Raw genomic sequence first — 26,359 nt, forward strand, 5'->3', positions numbered from 1 at the left:
GGCGGGAGAGAGCAATGCACTCTGCACATGCTCAGCGGCACTCACACATTCTAGGATTGAGCCCTGGCATTCTAAACACTATCCGAAGCCTCTGGACTCTGTTGCCACAATGCCCTTTTCAGAGATGTGCAGAGAGGGTAGTTCATGTACATGCAGCTATGAAAGACAAGTGAGACCGTTAGCATTGGCCAGGAGAAGGGGGAGAGGGTCCCCCACCCTAATAGTAATAATAATAATAATAATAATAATAATAATAATAATAATAATAATTTATTATTTATATCCCACCCATCTGGCTGGGTTTCCCCAGACACTCTGGGCAGCTCCCAACAGAATTAAAAGCACAATAATACACCAAACATTAAAAACTTCCCTAAACAGGAATTCCCCAAACAGGGGTTCCACAGCACTTACCCAGGTCCAGTTTCCTTGGAGGTCAGACTGTGGTGTCTTTAGGATATGTGCTTGTATTCACATAGGATAGGGCATAGGATGGGGGGGGGGGGCACATGGCATCGACACTCCAAGAAACCCTCCTTCTCCGTTAGCCACAGCCTTGCATCCAGCAATTCAGTCTCTGTGTCTCCAGCTTCCAGCCTGCTTCCAGCTCAGCTCACACTCAAAACCTCCTGCTATGTAGCAGCTGGGAGGGGGGGGTCGAGGAAAGCTCCCCCCACACCATTAGCCTGGAGAGCTCCATCACTTAGTTGTGGCTCTTGCAGTCTGGCTCATCCTTTGGGGATGCTGAAGAGGACACTGAAGGGGCCAGCCAAGCCAATGGCTGACAAAGAGACTTGCCTGACTAGCTCAGCCAGGGGTGTCGTAAGGGGGGGCGGTGGGGCGGTCCACCCTGTGTTCCAGTGGAGGGGGGGTGACACATGGGTCAGCCCCGCCCTGCCGGCGGACCCGAGCAAGCCGCGGAGCGAAGCCACTCGACCCCACGGCCCGTCCGGGTCCGTCTGCCGGCACCGCTATGGGGCTGCCCCACATGATGGGGATGGGGAAGCCCCAGGAGCCGGCGCTCACTTGGTGGGTTGCCGCTGGAGTAGCAGCGCCGGCAGGATGGACCGCGTAGTCCATCTCAGCCGGCGCTGCTGCTCCAGCGGCGACCGAGCACCGGCTCCTGGGGCTTCCCCCTCCCCAGGAGCTGGCGCTCTGTCGCCGGGTTGCGGCTGGAGCAGCAGCACCGGCGGGATGGACTGCGCATGCCCAGATTTCCAGGCATGCGCAGTCTGTCCTGACACATCCGTCCTGGCGTCACAGTGCATGCGTCAGGTTGCCCCGCCCCCAGGGGGTGCCTCGGCACGGCAATGCCGCCCCGGGCACCCGAGAGGCTTCCTACGCCTCTGAGCTCAGCAACCTCCGCTGTTCTGTTCTAACCCTCCCTGGGCGCAAGGCCCCAAGAACTGGAAGGGATCCACGGCGTCATTCAGACAAGAGTGTGGCCGGAGGAGGTAGAACTGGGCTCCTGCTTCTGTGGTTCAGGACACAGATGCAAACCTCTCCTCCTTCGCGACTCTTTTCTCCCCCCCCCCCAGAGCACCCTGGCATGTGTCCAAGAAAGGAAGTGGTGCATAGCTTGGTCCCCTGCGAGGACAAGTGCCAAGACGACAGAGACTGTGACGTCACCAAGAAATGTTGCTTCAGCGGCTGCGGCCGGGACTGCCTGGACCCAGGTACTAGCACGACACCTGGGCAAAAAGGGCATGCAGGGCTCAGGGGCCCAAGAACATCCCCTCCTTGACCCCCATCCCCTCTGCTTCCCACAGTTCCCAGCGACCGATGCCTATTGCCCCCTGAGACCGGACTCTGCAAAGGATTCTTTCTATTATACTTCTACTGCCCAGTGCGGAGGAAGTGCCTCCTGTTTGTTTATGGCGGCTGCGGGGGCAACAGCAACCAATTTACGACAAAGGAGGAATGTCAGAAGTCCTGTGGGAAAATCAACGCAGGTATGGAACATCTGCCTTGTTGTTTTAATATTCATAGACTGCAATTTTTTTAAAAAAAGAAAGAATAAAGGGTGCATCCTGGACTCTGCTGCCCACTAAACTCTCAGCTCACAATTCGAACCTGGCAGTTTGACATAAGGAGAGTTTTGCAGGTGAGGCGAGTCTCATTCAAACGCAGCCTTGGGGAGTTATCCTGGGCTCTGTGCTCCCTAGGAAAACCCAGCTGGTGGCAGCAATAGCCAGGAGTATTTCCTCAACTGCAGATGCAGCAATTGCGATACTGTCTGGTTAGACCTGACAGTTGCAAAATATTCAACAGCCAAGTGGTTGTTAAACGGGCAGCTCTTCTTCAAAATATTTTGTGCATACACGTACAGAAGCACACAAATACACACAGACTGAACATCCATGCACATTTGTGCCAGGGAGTCCATGGAAGCACAGAATGATAGAATTGTAGAGTTGGAAGGCTCCCCAAGGGTCATCTAGTCCAACCCCCTGCAATGCAGAATAAAACAGTACTATTATTTCTCTTGACCTGGACACTATAGCTCTGCTGATGCAGCTTAGAATAGCAGCATCTCTCATGACTCGTGTTCAGCTTGCAGTCTGCTAAGACCCCTAGTTGCTCTGGGGTTCCTCACTGCCGCAGGTGCTTAGGGGTTTGGTTTTCCAGTGTCATTCTCTGGCCCAGAGGGAAGTTGCGCCAGTCATGGGCAACTGCTGCCTGCTGCCTGTGGTTAAACTGCTCCTGGCTCACCTCCCCCAGCTGCCTTATAAGAAGGTCCCACCCCCAGGGGTCCCCACACCGTTTCCAGAGAGCACCATGCAGCTCCACCTCGCCCTTCTCCTCCTGCTTCTGGGGCTCCTATCCAGCTGTGCCAACTCTTCTTCTGCTGCTGCTGGTGAGAGCCAGCATCACCTGCCAAGGGATGAGTGGGGGACACGGTGGTCTCCGTTTGCCCAGGCCAGGGGGGGGGGACTCATGAGGACAACCAGGCAAGGACTGTACCGGGTCGTCATGCCCAGAAGCATTTAGCCCTTTAGCCCTCGGTGCTTGCAGGTTCACAGGGCTGAGATGAGGCAGCAGAAGAGACGGTACAGATTCCCGGGGCCTGCCAATCCAACACTCATGATTTATGTAATTCTTAACCAAATACATATTTTACATTCAATGCATGCACAGTTCTGAATAATGGCTTGCCCACTTGTGCTGTGAACTGAGCGTTTCTGAGCATTTCCAAATCTATATGAACATTTGCTCCTGCGCTTTGACGGCAGGACAGCACAGCCTCGTTTGATGATGCGCAGTCGCACTTGTATGTTTTCGTAAGCGAACCCTGTGCGAATACAGCAAAGCGCTTGTGTGATACGCATTGGGTTGTGTTGCGCATGCAGGCTTAACATTTAAAGTGCATGGTTAGTTGTGCAACAATCGTGTGGGTGCTTATATAATTGAAATGAGTCATTAGGATCTTGATATTCTCAAAAAGGGTGGATAACACCATATTTATTATTAACATAAAAATGAGACCACGCTGTTATTTTATATCCATGTAAAGATTCCTAGCCTTTGCAGAGGTGCCCCAAAAGAAAATTCACCGGGGGCCAAACCTGCTTTTGGTGGCCCTGAATGTTCCGCTTTGCGTGTTTCCTGCCCTCTGGGTGTTGGGGGGGGGAGGTGTTAGTAGCGAGGCCTTTTCTAGCCTGAGACCCGGCAGCTGTTTTGGACTACGGCACGGCAGCTGGCTGTGCTGCAATGGGAACGAGGCATTCATGGCCTATGCAGATGGTGCTGAACTACAGCTCCCTTCCACCTCAGCAAGCATGGCCAATGGCCAGGGCTGAAGGTGGGAGTTGTAGTTCAGCAAGCACCCAGGGGGCCAAAGGTTCCCCACACCTGGCATATGCAATGAAAAGCAAAGGTCCCTCTAGTTTGACAATAAGATGCTTCTGGGACAGGCCCCACTGAGAAAGATGCTAGGAGCGATGCCAAGTGGCACACGGAAGCAGACGCGAGCTGGTTACTTTCTAGCCTTTGCCTCGTAGACGGAACTTGAGGCTGGCCTCTTGAATTTCACCTGCCACTATCTCTTCCTTTAGGAGATCACAAGGAGCTTCGGGCGGAGTTGGCGGCATCCCATCCTGTTCCTGGTAAGTGTAAAGTCTGTGATGTGAAGGAACCTTCCCAAGATTTCTCAACAGGCTGGGGATGTCTCTAGGATGGCAAACATTCCTCTGCATGTTTTTAGCATTCTCTCTCTCTCTCTTTTCAAGTTATTTGCAAATCGTTTGCCTGATCCAGAGGTTTTCAACCTTTTTGAGTCCGTGGCTCCCTTGACCAACTACATTCTTTCTGTGGCTCAGGAGCCCAGTTACATCACCCCTGGACTGCAAAGCCGGAAGCCCCCAACCCTTTTCAAACACCCTCCCTTGTGGAGTGTTCCCTCAGCCTCCTTGGAAATCCCTCCAGCAGCAACCACTGCTGCCACCCCTGTCTCTGAGCTGCACCCCCCCCCCCATAGAGAGGTGCCTCCTCACACTGCCCCACAGGGGCCTGGGAAGAGGGTACACCCAGCCTTAGTGGCCCAACGGAGACTGAGTGAAGGGGAACATGAGGCCAGCAGCACCTTACCTTGGCAGGCAGCAGCAACAGCAGTGGGCACTCAGCTCCCAGGCAGGCCTTGCCCACAGCAAGCACAAGAAAGGCCAGTGTGATGCCCAAGGGCTGGAAGACTGCCTGGCTGGGCTCCCTCGCCCACTTCCTTTCTCCAAGCCCACCTCAGTTCCTGGCAACCAGCACCCCCTGCCCAGCCCCAGAGGCGCCATTCGCCTGGGAAGCTCATAGCCAGGGCTGCTGCAACAAACAGCTGTGCAAGCCTTTGGGAGGTGGAGACACAAGAGGGAGGGAAGGAAAGAGGGACAGAGGCCAGTGTTGCCCCCAACACCCCTGACCATCATACGAGGCACCCCAGGGTGCCACAACACACTGCTTGAAAACCACTGCCCTGTGCAAATGATACAGCTCTCCTGTTCAGATATTCAAAGAACAGGAAACCGGAATCTCCTTATTTTTTGTGGTTGTAAGTTCTTTCAAACTGCTTTTAAGGTTTTGTTTTAAGGTTGTAATGTTCCCTGGGACCTTAGGGTGAAGATCAGGTAACTAATGATACGGGGACAAGGGGTTCCCAATCCACATTAAAAGAGGCAGAGGGCGGCCCCATATACATTGCCTCTGACACCCCCTCCCAGCTGAGGACAAGAGCACCACCCCTTGGGAGCAGCAGACTTGAGGGGTGCAGATTTGGTGCCACCTGCTGGTCTTCTGTGGCAGGGCAGGAGGAATGCTTGCCTTTGCAGCCCAGTCCCACTTTCAGGTAAGCTGCACGAGAGACTTAAGGACACACCGTGCAGCGGCATCGCGAGGGGGGGCGATGGGGGCGGGACGCCGCAGTTTCCAGGGGAGGGGGGTGACACTTGGGCTGGCCCCGCCCCGCCGACGGGCCCCGAGCAAGCCGCGGAGCGAGGCTGCTCCGCCCCGGGGCCCGCCCGCCGGCGCCGCTATGGGTCTGCGGCTTGTGGGGCTGCCCCGCCCCTGCTGCTTTTCGCTCTGCGGCTCGCAAGGTCATCGCGGATGCCGCAGCGCTGACCCAGACAGAGTGCGCCTGCGCAAAATGTCGCACATGCGCACTCCATCGCTGGGCCACCGCCGCTGCTTCCGCGGCGACCTTGCGAGCCACAGAGCGAAAAGGCGGCTCGTGGGGCTGCTACGCACAATCAGCGGGGGATCAGCCCCCAAGGGGTGCCTCCGTTCACTGCCCCGGGTAGCGAGGAGGCTTCCTCCGTCCCTGACACCGTGTACCGAGAAGCAAGCCCCACCCATCTCCCAGGACACGATGAAGATAGGAACAGGATGCTGGTATAGAGGGGACAATAGCCTGATCCTGAAAGCTGTTCTTACATTCTTTCTTTAAGCGGCAGAAACTTTCAATTTTTCACAGCAGAGAGGAGTTGAAATGCCTTCTTTTCCAGCACCAATGAAGGGCTTAGTAATCCACTTCTCTCTCTCCCTCTTTCTCTCTTTCCTCATCACAGTGAAGCCTGGCACCTGTCCTACTCTGATCCAGAACAATGACACCGAGTGCGGCCAGTTCTGCTCCACGGACGACAGCTGCCCAGGGAGCGAGCGCTGCTGCCAGACCGAATATGGGCATCAGTGCATGCTCCCACTTGAGGGTAAGCAGAGGGGAAGCAGCTCCTCCTTTTTTGAGAGAGAAATGAAGCCAGCAACCTCCCATCTGCCTCACCTTCTGACCCAAATGTGCCCTCGACCACATACATACACAAGGGGGTTTGGTGCCTTTCTGGGCTGGAAAACACAGGCAGGGATCCCCTTTGGGTGACCTGGTTGGCCACTGTGAGAACAGGATGCTGGACTAGGTGGCCCACTGGCCTGATCCAGCAGGCCCTTCTTAGCTTCTTACATTCTCCTTTCATCCCCAGACCAGCCCGGCTACTGCCCCAGGCTGAGCCCCCAGCCAGACCAGGCTACCAACTGCTCAACGACTTGCAACAATGACCAGGACTGTGGCTCAGGACTCGACTTGCCAATCCAGAAGTGCTGCAGTAATGGGTGTGGGCAGACTTGCCAGGTGGCCGAAGAAGGTATCTCTTGGGTGGGGAGAGATATGGGGACCTGGTGGGGGAGAATGGAGCAGTTGAGTGCTTGTGGATAGGAGAACCAAGATTAAATTCTGCCCAGGAAGAGATGCTGGGGCTCAAGGCCACTTGGCTGCCACTCACGCAGTCTCCACTCCCTAATGCCAAGCTGTATGGTGGTGGCTGCCAGTGGGAGGAGCATAACGGGGGGAATGAACTCTGCACGTGCTCAGATGTTGTTCCCTTTCAATGATTTCCTCACATGTTCCAGGAGTGAGTCCTGGCATTCCAAACACAATTAATTCCAGGGCTTTTCTTGGTGCCATGGGCCAACAAACGCGTTTCAGAAATATCCAGAGATATGCATATGAAGCTGTAAACACAGAAGGTCATTAGGAGAAAGAACACCTTCACGTGGCGGCACATAGTTGAACTATGGAACTCGCTCACACAGGAGGCGATGGCGGCCACCAACCCAGGACTCAGCTATACAGCTGCAAATAAAATGTTTTCAGTGTGTTGTAAAGTGCATTATACAAATGTAACACTAGATGGTGATGGTGAGCTAAGGCAAATGCCATATATTTTTCAAAACTGTTTTTTAAAAAGCACTTTCACAACCTTTCTTATATGTGTCTAGATTCCACCCTAGATGTCTTTAAAGGGCAAATTCATGGAGGAGGAGAGGGTTCTCAGTGACTTCTAGCAGGATGGCTCTGTTTGCCTCCATGGTTGGAGGCAGCGATGCTTCTGAATGCCAGCTGCTGGAAACCCCAGGAGGGGAGAGGGCTCTTGTGCTTCTTGTGGGCTTCCCATTGAAGCATCCACTTGGCCACTGGACAAAATGGGCCATTGGCCTGATCCAGAAGGTTCTTCTTGTGTTCTTATGGAGTGGGTGGGTGAGCAGGAGGGCCTGGACTTAAGGGGGGTGACGTTGCACAGCCCATCATGGAGGGACTTAGCAGGGCCATCCATTGGCTTTCCTGGGCAAAGGTAAAGCTGGACACATGCCTCTGTCATGCAGGAAGGGCTACAGAGGGTCATCTAGTCCCACCCCTAATCTCCCCATCTCTTTTTTTTTCCCAGAGCACCCTGGCGTGTGTCCCAAAAGGGATCTAGTAAACACCTTTGTCCCTTGCAATGACACCTGCAGAGACGACCGAGAGTGTCCCCTCACCCAGAAGTGCTGCTTCACCGGGTGCAGCCTGGGCTGCCTGGACTCAGGTACTGGCAAAGGCCCTGCCCCTATTGCCCCCTCCCCACCTCTCTTCTCTGGGCACTTAAGTGCCCTGGAGACTGAGAAGATCCCCTCATGGACCTCCGTCCCTTCTGCCTCCAACAGTTCGCAGTGACAGATGCCAGTTGCCGCCCAAAACTGGACCATGCGATGCAGCCTTCCGCCGATACTACTACAACCCAGAGGAGAAGAAGTGCGTCCTGTTCACCTATGGTGGTTGCGAGAGTAACAGCAACAACTTCAAGACAAAAGAGGCATGCGAGGCAGCCTGCGGGAAAATCAGCCCAGGTACCAAGTTGGGGACCCACCAGAAATTCATATTCATGGCTTCCTTGATTGTGTTTATAGATCCCCTTGTCCTCCAAGGACCTCAACTTCCCCTTCCTCATTTAACCCCAACAACCACCCTGCGAGGTAGGCTAAGCTCAGAGGAAGCCCCTGGCCCAAGGTCACCCAGTGAGCTTCATGGCTGAGTGGGGATTTGAACCCGCATCTCTCTCAGGTCCTACTTCAACACTCTGACCAGCAGGCAATGCAGGAGAGCCCCTCTGGAAAGTCGGGTAATTCCATCCAATCGCGTAAGTGGAAGAAGCCGGTCAGAAGGGATCCAGAGTTCTGGGAGGATTGGGTACACTGCTCTGTTCTTGACTTCATGTTTCATATAATTGAGGGATGGAGTGGTTGGGATTTCTTAGCTGTGCTCTCCTTCGTGGTCAGAGTCTGGACGTGGCTGTTAGAAGCCACATGAAGGGAGAGGGCTGCCCTTGTGTTCGGATCCTGCTTGCTGATTTCCCAAAAGCATCTGGTTGCCCCCTGTGATAACAGGATGGTGGGCTAGATGGCCCATTGGCCTGATCCAGGAGCCTCACCTTATGTTCTTCTTAATATTATTACTCTGTGCCATAATTTTTGTATGGACATTTGTGATTGTAGCAATTTGAAATTTCAAGATAAGAGATGGTGTTTGAAATAGGACACTAAAGCTTTGGATTCATTTTTTTTTATAATAATTTATTTAAAAAATTAAACAACAAACACAAAATACAACAAAACAATACGTAACAGTACAAAACTACAAAAAAATACAAAAAATAACAAAATTAAACACAAAAATACAAAAATCTTTACAAACACTTATTTAGCTATCCTTATCCTATCCTTATCCTAACCAGCAAAAGACTGCAGCTTCAAAATAAATTCTGAGATCTGGCAGTGAGAATCCCCCTCTTCCTTAGAGTCTGTCAAAATCTTGTATTTTATCCTGGGTTTCTTCCCCTGCCAGATAAATTTAGATAAATTCTTTTGCCACTTTCTAAAACAGTCCAACTTATCAATAATCGGAAGCACTTGAAATAAAAACAGCATCTTTGGTAGTACATTCATCTTGATAACTGCTATTCTGCCCATCAAAGACAGTTTCAACCTAGTCCATATGTCCAAATCTCTTTTTATCTCACTCCACAATTTCTCATAATTGTCCTTGAACAGGTTCAGATTCTTAGGAGTCAAATTCACTCCCAGATACTTAACCTTGTTGACAAAACTAAGTCCATTATTAGTTTGTCCATCTGTACCTGCATTATTGATAGATTTTTTGTTAAAACTTTGGTCTTTGCTTTATTCAACTTAAATCCTTCTACCTGTCCAAATGATTCTATTGTCTCTAATGCTTTAACCACGCTGGTTTCTGGGTCTTTTAGGGAGAGCACTAGATCGTCCACAAAGGCTCTCAATTTATATTCTTTCTCTCCCACCCTGATCCCTTTTATCGACTGTTCTCTTCTAATCATATTCAGTAGGACCTCCAGAACCGTTATAAAGAGATGGGGGGGAGATAGGGCAACCTTGTCTCGTTCCTTTTTCTATTCTAATTTCTTCAGATATCACATTGTTTATTATAATTTTTGCTTTTTGTTCTTTATAAATGGCATTTATGCCATTCAGAAATCTTTGACCGACCTCCATCTTTTCCAAATTCTTCTTCATAAAACTCCAAGAAATGTTGTCAAAGGCCTTCTCCGCGTCTATAAACATCAAGGCAGCTTCTGTATTTATCTTCTTTTCCAATCTTTCCAATATATCCACAATATTCCTTGTATTACTATTCATATGTCTACCAGGTAGAAAACCTGCTTGATCTTTGTGGATATATTCCTTCAAAACTCTCTTTAACCTTGTGGCCATGACATTCGCAAAGATTTTATAGTCCACATTTAAAAGTGATATTGGTCGATAATTCTTCATCTGCGTTTTATCAGTTTCTGGTTTCAAAATCAATGTGATATATGCTTCTTTCCATGAGTCCGGCGCCCTACCTCCCCCTAACATTCCATTGCATACTTCCGTTAATGGTTGAATCAACCAGTCTTTCAAACTCTTGTAATATTTTGCTGTCAATCCATCTGGTCCTGGGGCCTTGTCATTTTGCATTTTCTTAATTGCTTCTTCTATCTCTTGACTTGTGATAGGGTGGTTGAGTAATACAGATTTTTCTTCTGGGATTTTATGCAAACCATTCTTTTCCAAGAACTGTTCAATAACATTCTCCTCTTGATTCTCTTCTTTGTACAATTGTTTGTAAAATTTCTGAAAACATTTTCTGAACTCCTCTGGATTCTCCACATTTTTATCCTTTACTTTAATATTTGTGGTGGTATTCAATTTCTGTCTTTTCTTCAACTGCCAAGCAAATAATTTCCCACATTTTCTGCTTCATTAATCTGGTTTTCCATTCTATTTCTTGGTTAAGCAATTTAGAATATTGGGACTGCAAGATCTTTATTTCTTTCTGTATTTGTTGATTTTTAGGGTATCCTCTTAATTTTTTCTCTTTCAGCCTTATTTGTTCCAACAGTCTTTCTTTCTCCAAATTTTGCTCCTTCTTCCTCTTTGCCTTTTCTCTTATGAGGAACCCTCTCATGACTGCTTTACTTGCATCCCACATGATTCTTTTTTCCACTTGTGTATTCAAATTTATCTGAAAATATTCTTTAATCATCTTTTGGGCATCTTCCAGAACTTTAGAAACTCTCAGCAGGGAATCATCCATTCTCCATCTGAAAGAATCATTGGAGAAATTTTTTAAGTCCAATTGCACTGATGTTGGGAAAGATGGAGGGCACAATGAGAAGGGGACGACAGAGGATGAGATGGTTGGACAGTGTTCTTGAAGCTACTAACATGAGTTTGGCCAAACTGCGGGAGGCAGTGAAGGATAGGCGTGCCTGGCATGCTCTGGTCCATGGGGTCACGAAGAGTTGGACATGACTGAACAACAACAATGATTGGAACACGTCTTGGGGCAGATTTCTGCCTTATGAATTTTAGGTGCCAATAATCTAGAAATCCAAATATAATCGAGCCGTGACCATGACAACTGTGGTTCTGAATAATACATTGCCTCTGTCTCAGTGGGATTATTCAATCTCCATGAATCTATCAAATCCAAATTGTCCACCATTTCAAAAAAATTTTTTGGCAGTTTTGGCTTTTGAGAGCCAGTGTGGTGTAGTGGTTAAGAGCAGTAGACTCGTTATCTGGGGAACCGGGTTCGTGTCTCCACTCCTCCACATGCAGCTGCTGGGCATCCTTGGGCTAGTCACACTTCTCTGAAGTCTCTCAGCCCCACTCACCTCACAGAGTGTTTGTTGTGGGGGAGGAAGGGAAAGGAGAATGTGAGCCGCTTTGAGACTCCTTCGGGTAGTGAAAAGCGGGATATCAAATCCAAACTCTCCTCCTCCTTCTTCTTCTTCTTCTTCTTCTTCTTCTTCTTCTTCTTCTTCTTCTTCCTTCATTTGTAATTTTAGTCCTTTGTGATCTATCCATCAAAGTGGAAACTGCCCCATTGAAGTCTCCCAGGCAAATGAGATTGTAGTCCATATAGTCCAGTAGGATGTCGTGTATCTTCTTAAAAAAGATTGATTTTCCATCATTTGATGCATAAATACCCAGTATCATGTATTTTTCGCCTTGCACTGTTATTTCAATCGCAATGTATCTCCCTTCTTCATCCTTGAACAATTGTCTTGAGTTATATTTCTCTTTTGTGTAGATTACAACTCCTCTCTTCTTGACTTTATCTGAAGAAATGAATTCTTGTCCTTTTTTTTATTTTGTAAAATCCTTCTATGCTGTCGGATTGCATGGGTCTCCTGTAAACAAATTATATCTAAATTCTTCTTTTCTAATGCATGGTTCACTCTATGTCTCTTAGGCCTCTGGTTCAAACCGTGAACATTCCACGTCAATAGTTTCAGCACCTCCAACTGCTCCTGGTACTTCTTCTTCTTCCTCTTCTTCTCCTGGTGCCGGTCCTCCTGGTACAGATGGGTAAAGTCTTGTCAAATCTAGAGATGAGCCTTCAAAATCTGATGCGTATTTCTCCAGAAATTTCCATTTATCCTCAATTGATCTTATTCTTACTCTTCTTTCTTTATATCTGAACATTAGGCCTTGTGGAAACTCCCAACTGAAAATAATCTTCCTTTTTCTTAATTCGGCTGCCAGGTCAGCAAATCCAGATCTTAAATTTAAGAAGTACCTGGGGATGTCCTTGTAAATGATGACAGGATGCTGTTGAACCACCAAGTTGTTCTTGTAGTGAAAGTCAAGAATCTGATCTCTCTGGTATCTATTCTGGAACACTATCATACAATCATTAACAGTCTTTCTATTCTTCTTGCCTTTAGCTCCAAATCTATAGGCCTTCACAATGAATGCCACCAAATCGCTCTCTTCCAGTTCCCAAAAAGCAGAAAATTCTTTAACTATAAAGTCCTTAAGACTTTCTTGTTCCAACTCAGGAAGATGCCTCAATCTCAGGTTTTGCTCCCTTTCTCTCAGCTGGAGAAAAGCCAAAGACTCCTACACATCTCTTTGTTGATTTTCAAGCCTTTGAAATTTTTCTATGTCCAATTCTTCAAGTCTAATCTCCACAGCCGTAATTTTAACTTTAAATTCTTCTGATTCTTCCTTCAAAACTTTAACTTCCTTTCCAATCTGTTTAATTGCCGCAGTGTTCTCCTTCACTGTTTTATCAAAAGCTTTAATCGATTTCTCCAATCTATCTGCAGATTCTTGGATATTAGTTTCTAATTTGTCTGAAACTGCTTGAATAGAAGCATTCACTTTTTCAAAGGCTGCTAGCATCTGCTCCTCAAAAGTCTTTGATGAAGAAGCTTTCCTTTTTTGTTCCTCTTTCTGTTTTTCCCCCTTTGTTCTCGCCCTTGTAGAACCAAGTGGTGTCGCTTCCATATCAATACAGTCTGCAGCTGGGAACTCAAGGTCACTTTACTTTCTGCAGGCTAAAACCCAAACAATCCTTCAAATAGCTCCAGATGGTTTCCAAGGCTGAGCCAGAGAGCAAACAGTCCAAAGCACAGTCCTTTCACAACAAGAGTCCCCTGCAATCCCAGCTCTAGCAGTTTAAAAAGTTCTTTAAAAACTTTAAAACTTTAAGCTTCTCAAAAGTCAAGAAAGACGAGGGTAGCAGTAAGTCAATCCAAGACAACTTGTTACTATTAATCCAAATTCCAGCGCAACAGTTTTAAAAAGTTTCAGTTGAACGGTAGCAGAGTTCCAAAGTAACAAAGTAACAATTTGGAAACGAAAGTCAGAAACAACTTTGGAATCAAATTATGCTCAGTACTTACAGAGTCCTTCTTTTTGATTCAAATTTGGGGGAAAGCAAAGCGCTCAAAGTCCGTCTGCAGCCGCTGCTTCGTGTCGTCGGGAAAGTGGTAGATCCTCAGTACCGCACCGGAGCTCCGCTCGCTTAAGCAGACCTTACTAGGTCTACTCAAGAGCAAAGATGGTGCATCTGGTACCCGCTGGATCCCAGGTCTTCAGGACACTCCTCCTGAAGTTTTTACGGAGGTCCGCAGTGCGGTTGCGGTACCTCCAAGCGCGAAAACACCAGAGCCTCTCGGAGCTGAGAGAGCTCCTGACTGAACGGAATGGCACCTCACCAGAAGTCCTAAAACTTCGGATTCAAAGGCCAGTGGTGGGGAGCCTTGTAAGAATGAAGGTGGCCTTAGAAATTCTGGCATCCCAGTTTCAAAGTCCTTCTCTGGGAAGAGGAAATGACAGTTTGGCAGCTGCGGTGTACTTGACACGTTGCCATCAGGATTCAGTCCTTGCAAATCCCCAGAATAAGGAGGATTCATGTATTAGCTGCATGTTTGGTGATAAACAACCTTTAGGGTGACTCCTAGCCTTTGCCCCAAATTATAACCGTCCATATATCCATTTGATGATTAGGTTCATTTTGTTTTAAATATGAGGTTTAGGGGGACTGGCATGTTTTTGCACATCTTGGAAGGAGGGTTTGGGGTGGGAGCATTTGGCGAAGTGTTGAGAGGCAAGAGGGCAGCAAAGATTTGAACCAGCAGCCACAAGCAGGTCCCCAAATTCAGTCCTGAGCTGGACTGGCCCAAATAGCTCAGGCGCAATTCCTCTCTGCCCGGAAGGAGAAGGGTCTGTGATTCCTTCCCCCTAGCGGGGGGAGGGGGGCTTTGCATTATTCCTATGGAGGAATGTATGCAGGGAACACAAAGTTGCAATTAAAAACTCTGGAAACATATCTGGATTTTCCACTTCCCTCCCTAAGAAATACCTTCCTGCTTTCTCTTTCACTCCCTTCTGTGGCCTCAGAGGTTTGCAAGCTGCCAAAGGACCCTGGCCCATGTGAGGGTTTTTCACAATTTTACTACTACAACTCAGCCACCAGGAAGTGTGAGATATTCGTCTATGGGCTCTGTGGGGGGAATGGCAATCGGTTTGGCACCAAACTGGAGTGCATGATGGTCTGTGGGCAAACAGGTAAGATTCTTGTCTCTCTGTGTGTCTGTGCCTCTCTGTCTCTCTCTCTATCTCTGTCCCTAAATATTTATAAGTGTGCATGTGGAGGGCAGGGGGGAGACTGTGGAGTTCCACAGGGTTCTATCTCAGCTGGGCTGCTGGCATCATCCTGCCCTACCCATGGGGGAGTTTACCAATGGTTTCTAGGTACAAGAAAGGAGATTCTGACTTCTGGCAGTGAGAGCTTTTCGACAGCGAAATGGTCGCCCTTGGGAGGTGGTGGAATCTCCTTCCTCAGAGGTTTATAAGCAGAGTTGGGCTGGCTTTCCATCAGGAAAGTGATTCCTGCATTGCTGGGGGTTGGCCTAGATGACCCTTGGGGTCCCTTTCAACGCTACAATGATTCTATGATTCTGTCAATGCTGCTGCCTGCCCTAAGGGCCAGGTGCTCAATGACTTGGCTGCCTCCCTTTGCCCCTGTGTGACTCTTTCTCTTTTCCACCCACAGGAAAGTCCGCTAATAATAATAATAATAATTATTTATTTATACCCCGCCCTTCCCCACCAAACCAGGCTCAGGGCAGCTAACGCCAATAAAATCACAACAAAAATATAAAACAATTCATTAAAATACAGATTAAAATACAATTTAAAATTTAATCTAGACTGCAGCCTTATTTTTAAGTAGCCCACCAATCACACCAAAAGAATGAAACATCAGGGTTAAACTGAAACCAACCCAAAGGCTAGGTGGAACAGCTCCATCTTGCTGTTATGAAAACTTTCCGCGGGGGCAAGTTGAGAGAAAGATGCCAAATCCCGCAGGGCCTTGGTCTCTTGTGACAGACAACTTCTACCAAGTTGGGGCCAGTACTGAGAAGGCCCTGGCCCTAGTTGAAGCCAACCTAGCATCCTTGTGGCTTGGGACCTCCAAAAAGTTATTATTTGAGGACCTTAAGGTCCTACCCGGGACACAGCAGGAGAGGCGGTCCCTTAGGTACGAGGGTCCTAAGCCGCATAGGGCTTTAAAGGTCAAAAACCAGCACCTTAAACCTGACCCTGTACTCCACTGGGAGCCAGTGCAGCTGGTAGAGCACTGGATGAATGTGGTCCCGCCGCAAAGACCCCGTGAGGAGCCTCGCCGCGGCATTCTGCACCCGCTGGAGTTTCTGGGTCAGCTTCAGGGGCAGCCCCGCATAGAGCGAGTTACAAAAATCTGGAGGTGACCGTCGCATGGATCACTGTGGCCAGATCAGGGCGAGAGAGGTAGGGGGCCAACTGCCTGATACAGCGGAGATGGAAAAATGCCACCTTTGCTATGGCTGTAACCTGCGCCTCCATGGATAGTGAGGCGTCGAAGGTTACACCCAAACTCCTGACAGAAGGCGCTAAGGGGGACTGAATAGGTCAGCACCATCACCTTGTCTGAGAAGACCCCAACCCCAGAACAGACACCAGTGCGTTGCCATGCCCCCCTCCTTCTATCTCTGGGGATCATCTTCCCCCAAATAAAACCTGAGCTTTCTTGCATGCGCTGAGTCTGGTTCTTGCATTGCATGACATCAGGTGTCAAGGGGAGCCCAGTGGGGGGGGGACATCTCTCAAAGGCCCTCAGCTGCTGGGCTGGGGAGGCGTGGGCCTGGAAGGGGAGAGGATATTTGTCGAGATCAGTGACTCCCAAATGTTTTGGGGCCACTGCCCCCTTGGCTCCATAAACTCACCCCCAGTGCCCCCTACCCTGGAAAAAGCAGCATTCAGAGTAGTGGTTTGAACCAACCCCATAAGGGAAATAATAGCACTGTGAAATTCAGAACAGTAGCAATATATTGCATCTTTGATCAAAGTCCAGTTAAAACTATTTAGTTTAAGTAATTCAAGTAGAGTTGCCATATTTCAAAAGGGTTAAATCTGGACACTTCCGGTTAGGTGCCGGTCAATGGCGGACGGGAGTCCGACGGCTCCGTCCTCCGCCAGGCTTTAGGGACTTCTGTGCCTGCGCCACGGGTCCCTTAAAGCCACGGGAAGAGCGTCCCGTGGACCTGAGCTTCGTGGGTCCCAGACGTGCCGTCTCCGTTCCCGATTGACCCTCGTAAGGGGGAAAATCGGGCGAGCGGAGCGCCGGCACGGGACTGAAGAAGCGTCTGCCTGCGGAGGATCAAAGCAGCGATCCCGCCAGACTCGAGCACCCGGCACTTCCTGCATAGAAATTTCCAAAGAAACTCTGTAAGTTAAAGAATTGGATTATTTTTACAAGTTTTAAGAGCACTGCTTGCAGAGGAACTGCAAAAGGAAGCCTGTTCCCTTTAAACTGTTTGCGCGAGCTTGGTAGCGCTAAAAGATCAAAGCCGCGACTAACGGAAAAGTTTTGCGAACTTTTTAAAAGTTGATTAAAAGTTGTTTAAAGGATGTTTTAAGACTTAAAAACAGTTGATATGGCAAAAGAAGATGCCCCTCACCCTCTGGATTAGGATTCCGGGTCAGTAGCGGGCTGTGATACATTGTTGCCATTTTTTTTCCTTTGTTGGTGTTTCAGTGACTGTTTACCAGTGGAGACATTCTGACTTTTTTGTAACCAGATACAAGTTACTTTGTGGACTTTGGTGGTAACACTGCAAGTTAGGAACTGTGACTGACTTGGGCTACACGAAAATGGGCCCTTCTTGGCTTTAAGGAACTTATATTTTGGAAAATTAAAACTCTTTGCCTAAAAGTTGGATTTTCGGGACTGGTGTGGGCTCCTGGCTCAGCAGCCTCTTTGTTCTCAGGACTGAGCTGCTGGCCACCTGGTGTTTACTTTTGGGACTGTTGGCCTTCTGCTGTGAATGTCTGAGATTGTTACTACAGAAACTGGAGTGACCTTGAGATTACAGTTACAGAGCCCACAAGGAATGGAACTTAGATCAAAAGGAACTGGCTCTGAAAAAAGAAAAGGCTCTGTTTCCCTAACTCTACAGGAACAAATGGAGAAATTAGTTGTTAGTGTTGCAGAAATTGCAGCAGGATTGAAAAGCGTGACTGACGGGTTGAAGCAAACACAAGATCAAGTTTCATCAGGAAATACAGCAGTGAATTCAGCAATAGAAAAATTACAAGCTGATATAAAAGCTGACATTAAAAATTCTACGCAGACCCTAGAGAAATCCATTGGACAAATTGAGGAGAACGTAAGGAAGAACAGAGAAGAGATTAATAGGATCGGGCAAGAGGTGACCACCTTGAAAAAGGACTCAGAGGAAATTAAAGTGGTCAAGGAAAAAATAAAAAAGGTGGAGGAAAAATTGGATAATCTAGATTTGGAACAGATAGAGAGTATTGGATCACGACAGAGGTCTGTTGAAGAGTCCCTCGCGTTTCTGCAACTACATCAAAGAGAGGGCAACATCCGCCTAAGAAATCTTCCAGAACTGGAAGGGGAAGACCTAAAAGACTACATAGTGAAGTTATTCTCAGGATTTTGGGAGATAGAAGAAATCAACGTCTCAGCACGCATAGTGAAGGCCTTCAGATTTGGTCCAAGAGGCTCCAGAGGAAAGAAAAGCAGCAAAACAGTCAGTGACTGTTTGATTGTGCTACACGATCGACACGACAGAGACTACTTTCTGGACTTGCATTATAGAAACAACCTGGTGGTTGAGCAGAATAAAGTAATTTTTTATAAGGATATCCCCAGATTTTTCCTTGACAAAAGAGTTCCCTACAACGATTTGGCAACTGAGCTTAGAAAAAGGAAAATCCCCTTCAGTTGGGAATTTCCAGAAGGCCTGGCATTTACGTTTGAAGGAAAAAAGATAAGAATAAGGTCCCTGGCGGAGAAGCAGAAGTTTTTGGACAAGCACCTGGAACAATTTAAAGGCACACCACTCGACCCAGCACAATTCTACAGGTTTCCAGAGGTATTTCCACCACCGCCGGGACCACCACCATGCCTACCCAGCCCAGGCAAGGATCCAGAGGAAGACAAGAAAGGAGAAGCAACTGGAGGAGAAGACTAGAGAAAGGAAAATGGCGCTCAAGTTAATGACATGGAATGTCCGGGGATTGAATCAGAGACCAAAGAGACGCAGAGTGTTTTACAGCATAGAAAAGAAGAATTTGGATATAATATGCTTACAGGAAACCCACATAGCCCGACGTCACAGAAGATTACTACAGAACAAAAAATTAGGCCAAGAGTTTATATCATCGGATAAGGCCAAGAAGAGAGGAGTAGTGATATACGCAAAGGAGAAATATAGCCCAAGACAGCTTTTTAAAGATGAAGAAGGGAGATACATCGCAATTGAAATTAACATACAAGGCGAAAAATTCTTGATTCTGGGACTTTATGCACCAAATGATGGAAAGTCAATTTTTTATAAGAAAATACATGATTTGCTGTTGGATTATTTGGATTATAAATTAGTTTGCCTTGGAGATTTTAATGGTGCAGTTTCCACATTAATGGACAGATCTCAAAGAACTAAATTAACGAACGATGGGAAACTCCCAAAGACTTTTTTTGAAATGGTGGATAATCTGAATTTGGTGGACTCTTGGAGATTAAAAAATCCCACAGATACAGAGGCAACATATTTCAGCGAACCTCAGCAGTCATGGTCGAGGATAGATTATATTTGGATTTCGAATGAATTGGCTCCAAAAATACAAAAGGCAGAAATTGGCCCTAAAACTCTTTCAGACCATAACCCTGTACAGTTAAATTTAAAAATGATTTCCAAGGACTCTTTTAGATGGAGAATGGATGACGCTTTGATGAGAGACACCAAGCTAGTGGAAAGAGCGGCGAAAAAGATGAAAGAATATTTTCAGATAAATTGGAGCTCCGAAGTGGAGAAAAGAATTGCTTGGGATGCAAGTAAAGCTGTAATGAGAGGATTTCTCATTAGTGAAAAAGCAAAAAAGAAGAGACAACAAAATGCAGAGATGGAGAGATTGTTGAAATCAATCAAAGAAAAGGAAAAAGAACTAAGAGGACATCCCAGATGTGTCAAAATCCAAAAAGAAATTAAATACTTGCAATCCCAATATGCTAATATAATGAATCAGGACATCGAATGGAAAGTGAAAATGATGAAGCAAAGAACATTTGAATCGGCTAATAAATGTGGAAAATTACTAGCTTGGCAATTGAAGAAAAGACAAAAGGCAAATGTCATCAATACCTTGGTAGTAAACGGAAAAAACGTGGAGAAACCTGAGGAAATCAGATGGTGTTTTCAAAGATTTTACAAGCAACTGTACAAGGAGGAGAAGATAGATGAAGCAGAAATTGACCGATTTCTGGAAAAGAATGGATTGCAAAAGGTCCCAGAGGAAAAACTAGTTACTCTCAACCACCCAATAACGACACAGGAGATAGAAGATGCAATAAATAACATGCAATTGGGGAAGGCTCCAGGACCGGACGGTTTAACAGCAAAATATTATAAGACATTGAAAGACTGGCTATCGCAGCCACTAAGAGAAGTATGCAACAAGATACTAGAAGGAGATAGGGCACCAGAGACGTGGAAGGAAGCCTTTATCACACTGATTCCAAAACCAGATACTGATAAGACTCAAATGAAAAACTATCGCCCAATATCCCTTTTGAATGTGGATTATAAAATTTTTGCAAATATATTGGCTACAAGGCTGAAAAGAGTGTTGAAAGACTATATACATAGAGACCAAGCAGGTTTCTTGCCAGGAAGATAAATTAGTAATAACACGAGAATTATTGTGGACATTTTAGAAAAACTGGAGAGAAACATAAATACAGATGCGGCACTATTGTTTGTCGACGCAGAGAAAGCATTTGATAAAGTCTCTTGGACATTTATGAAAAAGAATTTGGAAAGGATGGGAGTTGGTCAAAAATTCTTGAATGGCATTAATGCCATCTATACAGAGCAAAGAGCTAAAGTAATAGTAAACAGTGTGATATCGGAGGAGTTTGAAGTTGAAAAGGGAACAAGACAAGGGTGCCCTATCTCCCCTTTACTTTTTATTACGGTCCTGGAAGTCCTCCTAAATATGATACGAAAGGACAAACAGATAAAAGGAATTCGTGTGGGAGAGAAGGAATACAAACTACGCGCCTTCGCAGACGATTTGATGTTATCCCTGCAAGAACCGGAAAGCAGTGTCCCCAGAGCTTTGGGAATAATCGAACAATTTGGACTTGTAGCTGGTTTCAAGTTAAACAAGCAGAAAACCAAAGTTTTAGGAAAAAATATGAGTGCAGAACAAATTCAAAGAATACAGGAAGGCACTGGCCTCAATTTTGTCAAAACAGTAAAATATCTAGGTATCAACCTCACAACCAAGAATTTGAACCTGTATAAGGACAATTACGAAAAACTGTGGATGGAAATAAAGAAAGACATGGAAATATGGACAAGATTGAAACTGTCGTTAATGGGAAGAATTGCCGTGATAAAAATGAATGTCCTACCAAGGATGCTGTTTTTATTCCAAGCCATACCAATTTTGGACAAACTGGATTGCTTTAAGAAATGGCAAAAGGACCTATCAAAGTTCATATGGCAGGGCAAAAAGCCAAGAATTAAGTTTAAGATCTTAACAGACTCTAAAGAGAGAGGAGGCTTTGCCCTGCCGGACTTAAGACTTTACTTCGAAGCAGCGGCCTTTTGCTGGTTAAAGGACTGGTTTAAACTAGAGAATGTTGATGTATTGGACTTGGAAGGGTATGATAATATGTTCGGTTGGCATGCATACCTTTGGTACGACAAGGCTAAGATCCACAGAACTTTTAAGTCTCATATAGTTAGAAAATCCTTATACCAGGTTTGGTCTAGATATAAAGACTTGTTAGAGAGAAAGACCCCTAGATGGATCTCTCCAGTGGAGGCCAAGGCCTACAAGCGACCGAACATGTCTGCAAATTGGTTAAGATATATGGACATATTGCAGCAGGAAGGGGACTCTTTTAAGCTAAAAAGCTACGATCAAGTGAAAAGTCAGGTCCCCGACTGGCTGCATTATCATCAGGTATATGAAACATTCAAAATGGACAAAAAAGTTGGTTTTCAAGTAGAAAAATCAAAACTGGAAACAGAACTGATAGAATCGAACTTTAAAAACCTTTCCAAAATGTATAATCTTTTGCTAGAGTGGCATACGAAAGATGAATTGGTTAAATCGTCAATGATAAATTGGGCGAAAGATATAGGACACAATATTATGATGGATGACTGGGAGAGATTGTGGCAAAAAGGTATTAAATTTACTGCTTGTCATAGTTTAAGAGAAAACATAATGAAAATGGTTTATAGATGGTATTTGACACCAGTTAAGATAGCCAGGATGAATACCAAAATGTCAGATGTATGTTGGAAATGTAAACATGCGAAAGGTACCTTTTTTCATATGTGGTGGTTGTGCCCAGCGGTAAATGCTTTCTGGGATAAGATTTATAACGAACTCAAGAAGGTAATGAAGGTTACCTTTTGTAAGAAACCAGAGGCATTTCTCCTGAGCATATCCAATGAAGAGATACCCAGTCAGGATAGAGTGTTTTTTATGTATGCCACAACAGCAGCTAGAATCTTATTGGCAAGAACATGGAAAGGCGAAGAGATACCAACGGTGGAAGAATGGCAGATGAAGATGATGGAATATATGGAACTCGCAGAGCTGACCGCCAGAATCCGGGACCAGAGGGAGGAGAAGGTGTCAAGGGATTGGAAGAAATTTAAGGATTATTTAGTCAAAACAGTAAAATTGAATATCTGAGCAGAATTAAATAGAATAGCGGCTTTAGTAGATATATGTTAGATAAAATTGTTGGTAAGATATTTTTGTGTGAAAAATTTAAATGTTAGGAATTGTGTTAAGATTTGGTGTTAAAGTTAAGATATGATTAAGCAAAGTAAAGTGTATTAAAAATTGAGTTAATGTGAATAGAACAAGATATAAAGCTACCTTGAAGATATATATGATTTTGAAGACAGTGGAGGGAATGGGGGAAGTCCCTCAAAACAGAGAAGATAGTAACAAGAAAAGTAAGAGGATAAATGTTAGTTTAAAGGTTTGTATATGTTTCTTTTTATTGTGATTGTTTGATTATGTTTTTGTATTGTGTTTATGTATTGTATTTTGTATTTTTATATTGTGAATGTTGTTGTTTATGTTATGTTCTCCCTTTGTTTTAATAGAAAATAATAAAATCTTATAAAAAAAAAAAAATCTGGACACTTCCAACCTGGGTTGTCATACTTCTGGGTTTTCCCGGACATTTTTGCAATTTTTGAAAATTCTGCCCAGGCACTATTTGCAAGGAACAAATCCCAGATATTTCTGGGAAAATCCGGACATATGGCAATGCTAAATCCCACAAAACTAAGTACCGGTAACTTGATCCAATCATGCCAGCTTTTCAAAGTTTGATAGTAATTTGCACCTCCAGCGCCCCCTGCCACCCCCTTGCCACTAGGTAATTCCGCACCAGGGGGCACTACCACCCCACTACCCACCAGGAACAACTTGCATAGAATGACGCCTTGGTCGCTTTTCTTGTTCCCAAAGAGCTCATAATAAAAGAGTTAAAAGATGCTTGGCCCGACCGACCATAGATCCTCTTCCCGCCCCTCCCGCTGTTCTTTGCCACCCTGGAGAGGTAGCAGGAGTCTCGCCAGATCGGAGAGGAGTGGATCTTGAATTCACATCTTCTTGGGAGACGTGGGCCTTTCAAGGGCCTGCAAGATTCGGAGGAAAGGCGGTGCTTTGCGCATGACAATCAGGTTTTGGGAAGAGCTTTGTGCGTTACAAGCAAGATTCCTACTCGAGAGCAGTGCTTGGTCAAGCAGGGAGTGCTTTGCCGTCTGGGAAGAATTCAAATTTGAGAGTGGCGCCCTCTCCCCTCCTGCAATTGCCGGCCAGGGAGTTTGGAAACCTTGAGGCCTTGGGCAGCAGAGGCAAGAACATTCTTGTCGTAGGAACCAAGAGTGGGGAACGGTGGAGGAGAACCAAGGCACATCTAGCCCAGCCCCCTGCGAGGCAGGAATCTCCACTTGAGCATCCAGGGCAGGGGGCCAACCAAGCTCTGCTTAAAAACCTCCAATGGGATATTCAGTTCAGAAAGCACCCAGGGGGCCAAAGGTTCCCCACACCTGGCATATGAAATGAAAAGCAAAGGTCCCTCTAGTTTGACATTAAGATGCTTCTGGGACAGGCCCCGCTGAGAAAGATGTTAGGAGCGATGCCAAGAGTGGCACACAGAAGCAGACGTGAGCTGGTTACTTTCCAGCCTTTGCCTCGTACACGGAACTTGAGGCTGGCCTCTTGAATTTCACCTGCCATTATCTCTTCCTTTAGGAGATCACGAGGAGCTTCAGACGGAGTTGGCAGCATCCCAGCCTGTTCCTGGTAAGTGTAAAGTCTGTGATGTGAAGGAACCTTCCCAAGATTTCTCAACAGGCTGGTGAAGCCTCCAGGAAGGCAAACATTCCTCTGCATGTTTTTAGCATTCTCTCTCTGTGTGTGTGTGTCTCTTTTCAAGTTATTTGCAAATCGTTTGCCTGATCCAGAGGTTTTCAACCTTTGTGATTTCACAGCTCCCTTGACCAATCACATTCTTTCTGTGGCTCAGGAGCCCAGTTACATCACCCCTGGACTGCAAAGCCGGAAGCCCCCAACCCTTTTCAAACACCCTCCCTTGTGGAGTGTTCCCTCAGCCTCCTTGGGAATCCCTGCTGCCACCCCTGTCTCTGAGCTCCCCCCCCCCGCCACCCCATAGAGAGGTGCCTCCTCACACTGCCCCACAGGGGCCTGGGACTTGTCTGTCCATTCCCACAACAAGGGCTGACGGACTGGCTGGCTGGGCTCCCTCTCCAGCTTGCTTGCTTGCTCCAAGAACACCTCAGTTCCTGGCAACCAGCACCCCCCCCCCCTGGCCAGCCCCAGAGGCACCATTCGCCTGGGGATCTTGTAGCCAGGGCTGCTGCAACAAACAGCTGTGCAAGCCTTTGGGAGGCCGAGACGCGGGAGGGCATCAGAGGAGGGAAAGCGGGACAGAGGCCAGTGTTGCCCGCAGCACCCCTGACCATCATTCAAGGCACCCCTGGGTGCCATGGCACACTGATTGAAAACTGCTGGGCCAATCAGATGGTTTTTAAAGAGGATTGGATGGATTCCAGCACAAGGAGAGGGCTATCGATGGCTCCTAGCCAGAATGGTTCTGCAGTCAGAGGCAGTGAAAGGTTCCAAAGGCCTGTTGCTGGAAAACCACGGGAGGGCAAAGTTGCTCTTGTGCTCAGATCCTGCTTGTGTGTTTCCCCGCAAGCCTCTGGTTGGCCACTGTGAGCACAGGATGCTGAATGAGATGTGCCGTTGTCATGGTCCAGCAGGTTCTTCTGATGTTTTATGTTATTAGTTTAATGTTTCCGGGGCCCCAGCCCGACACCACTCAACCTTCTTGTGGTTCCTGCATTGCTCACTTTTGGATTAGATGACCTTTGGAGTCCCCTCCAGCTCTACAATTTTATCGTACCTTGTTACACCAATAATTATCCGTTGTCTACTCTCTTTACCACATTTAAAACAAAATCGAAAATTCTTTCTAGTAGCACCTTAGAGACCAACTGAGTTTGTTCCTGGTATGAGCTTTCGTGTGCATGCACACTTCTTCAGATACGAAAGCTCATACCAGGAACAAACTCAGTTGGTCTCTAAGGTGCTACTAGAAAGAATTTTCGATTTTGTTTTGACTATGGCAGACCAACACGGCTACCCACCTTTACCACATTTGTTAGTTCAATCATGCGTGCAGTATTCATTCCATACCTTTATATTTTCATCTTCCAAAGTCCAAATTATCATTTCCACCCCATTGATGGTGGCCTAGGGGTTGTACCCCTGTTCACTTCACTTACCAACCTACCCCCACCCAACCCCCATCCTCTTATCCAACTGCCCTCCCCGGATATTTCACCAAACCTTACACCTTGCACCGTGACACCTCACCATTGCCTGTCCCCTTATACCTCATTAACCCTTAGAGCTCACCAGACCACCCATACTTCCCTTAGGCCCCACTGCCCTATCCTTAGAAGCATTCCTCCAGGTCCTGCCTGCGCTGTTCTCCCACCTGCATCTCTCTCCTCCACCCCACCACCCCTCTCACTTGCCAGTACTGCTGTCATGGCCCAGCAGCTCTCAGAAGTTATCGCCCTGTAGTTCACAGCATTACCTGTTGGCATCTGAGCAAAGTGCTGCGTGATGACAACCTTACCTTTTTATTCTATCCCAAGATACAGCATTCTTTCAAAGTGCTGTGTGGAGTTTCTATTTTCATTCCACTGTTTGCTACCTGTACTGCATCCCAGTATGAGAGTCACTTTTTTTTTCTCTTCCAGTGCGTCCTGGACGGTGTCCCCGGCCCACTGGATATGGGGCATGCGTCGAACTCTGTCGCGGTGATGCCTCTTGTCCACCCGGGGAAAAGTGTTGCAGCAATGGCTGTGGCCACGTATGCATGAGAGCCATTTATGGTAAGAGAAGCCAGCGGGTGCCAAGCCCATCACTCAGAGCAGGGCCCCCAGCAGAGCTGTGGTGGGAAGGGAGTTAGGCCAGGAGCTTGGCGTGTTGGAAGGGAGAGGCAACTCCTCTCATTGGGTAAGGAGGATGGAAGGTGGAAATGATTGTTTTTCACCAAATAATTAGATCAGTGGTTGCCAACCCTTCTGAGTCACAGAGCACTTCTCAGGAGGGA

The 26,359-nt window shown here is 46.8% G+C and overlaps 1 protein-coding gene across 1 annotated transcript; it reads left to right on the forward strand.

The window, feature by feature from the left end:
- Positions 1–2,664: 2,664 nt before the first annotated feature.
- On the forward strand, positions 2,665–26,126 carry LOC117049275 (papilin-like). The gene is made up of 10 exons (XM_033154014.1): positions 2,665–2,857; positions 4,056–4,106; positions 6,048–6,188; positions 6,456–6,617; positions 7,698–7,835; positions 7,954–8,136; positions 14,500–14,667; positions 15,155–15,162; positions 23,965–24,015; positions 26,004–26,126. Exons 1-10 carry the CDS (start codon positions 2,665–2,667, stop codon positions 26,124–26,126), a joined length of 1,218 nt encoding a protein of 405 aa, XP_033009905.1.
- Positions 26,127–26,359: the final 233 nt, after the last annotated feature.

This window comes from Lacerta agilis, chromosome 6 (genome assembly GCF_009819535.1).
Source record: "Lacerta agilis isolate rLacAgi1 chromosome 6, rLacAgi1.pri, whole genome shotgun sequence".
Classification (NCBI taxonomy): domain Eukaryota; kingdom Metazoa; phylum Chordata; class Lepidosauria; order Squamata; family Lacertidae; genus Lacerta; species Lacerta agilis.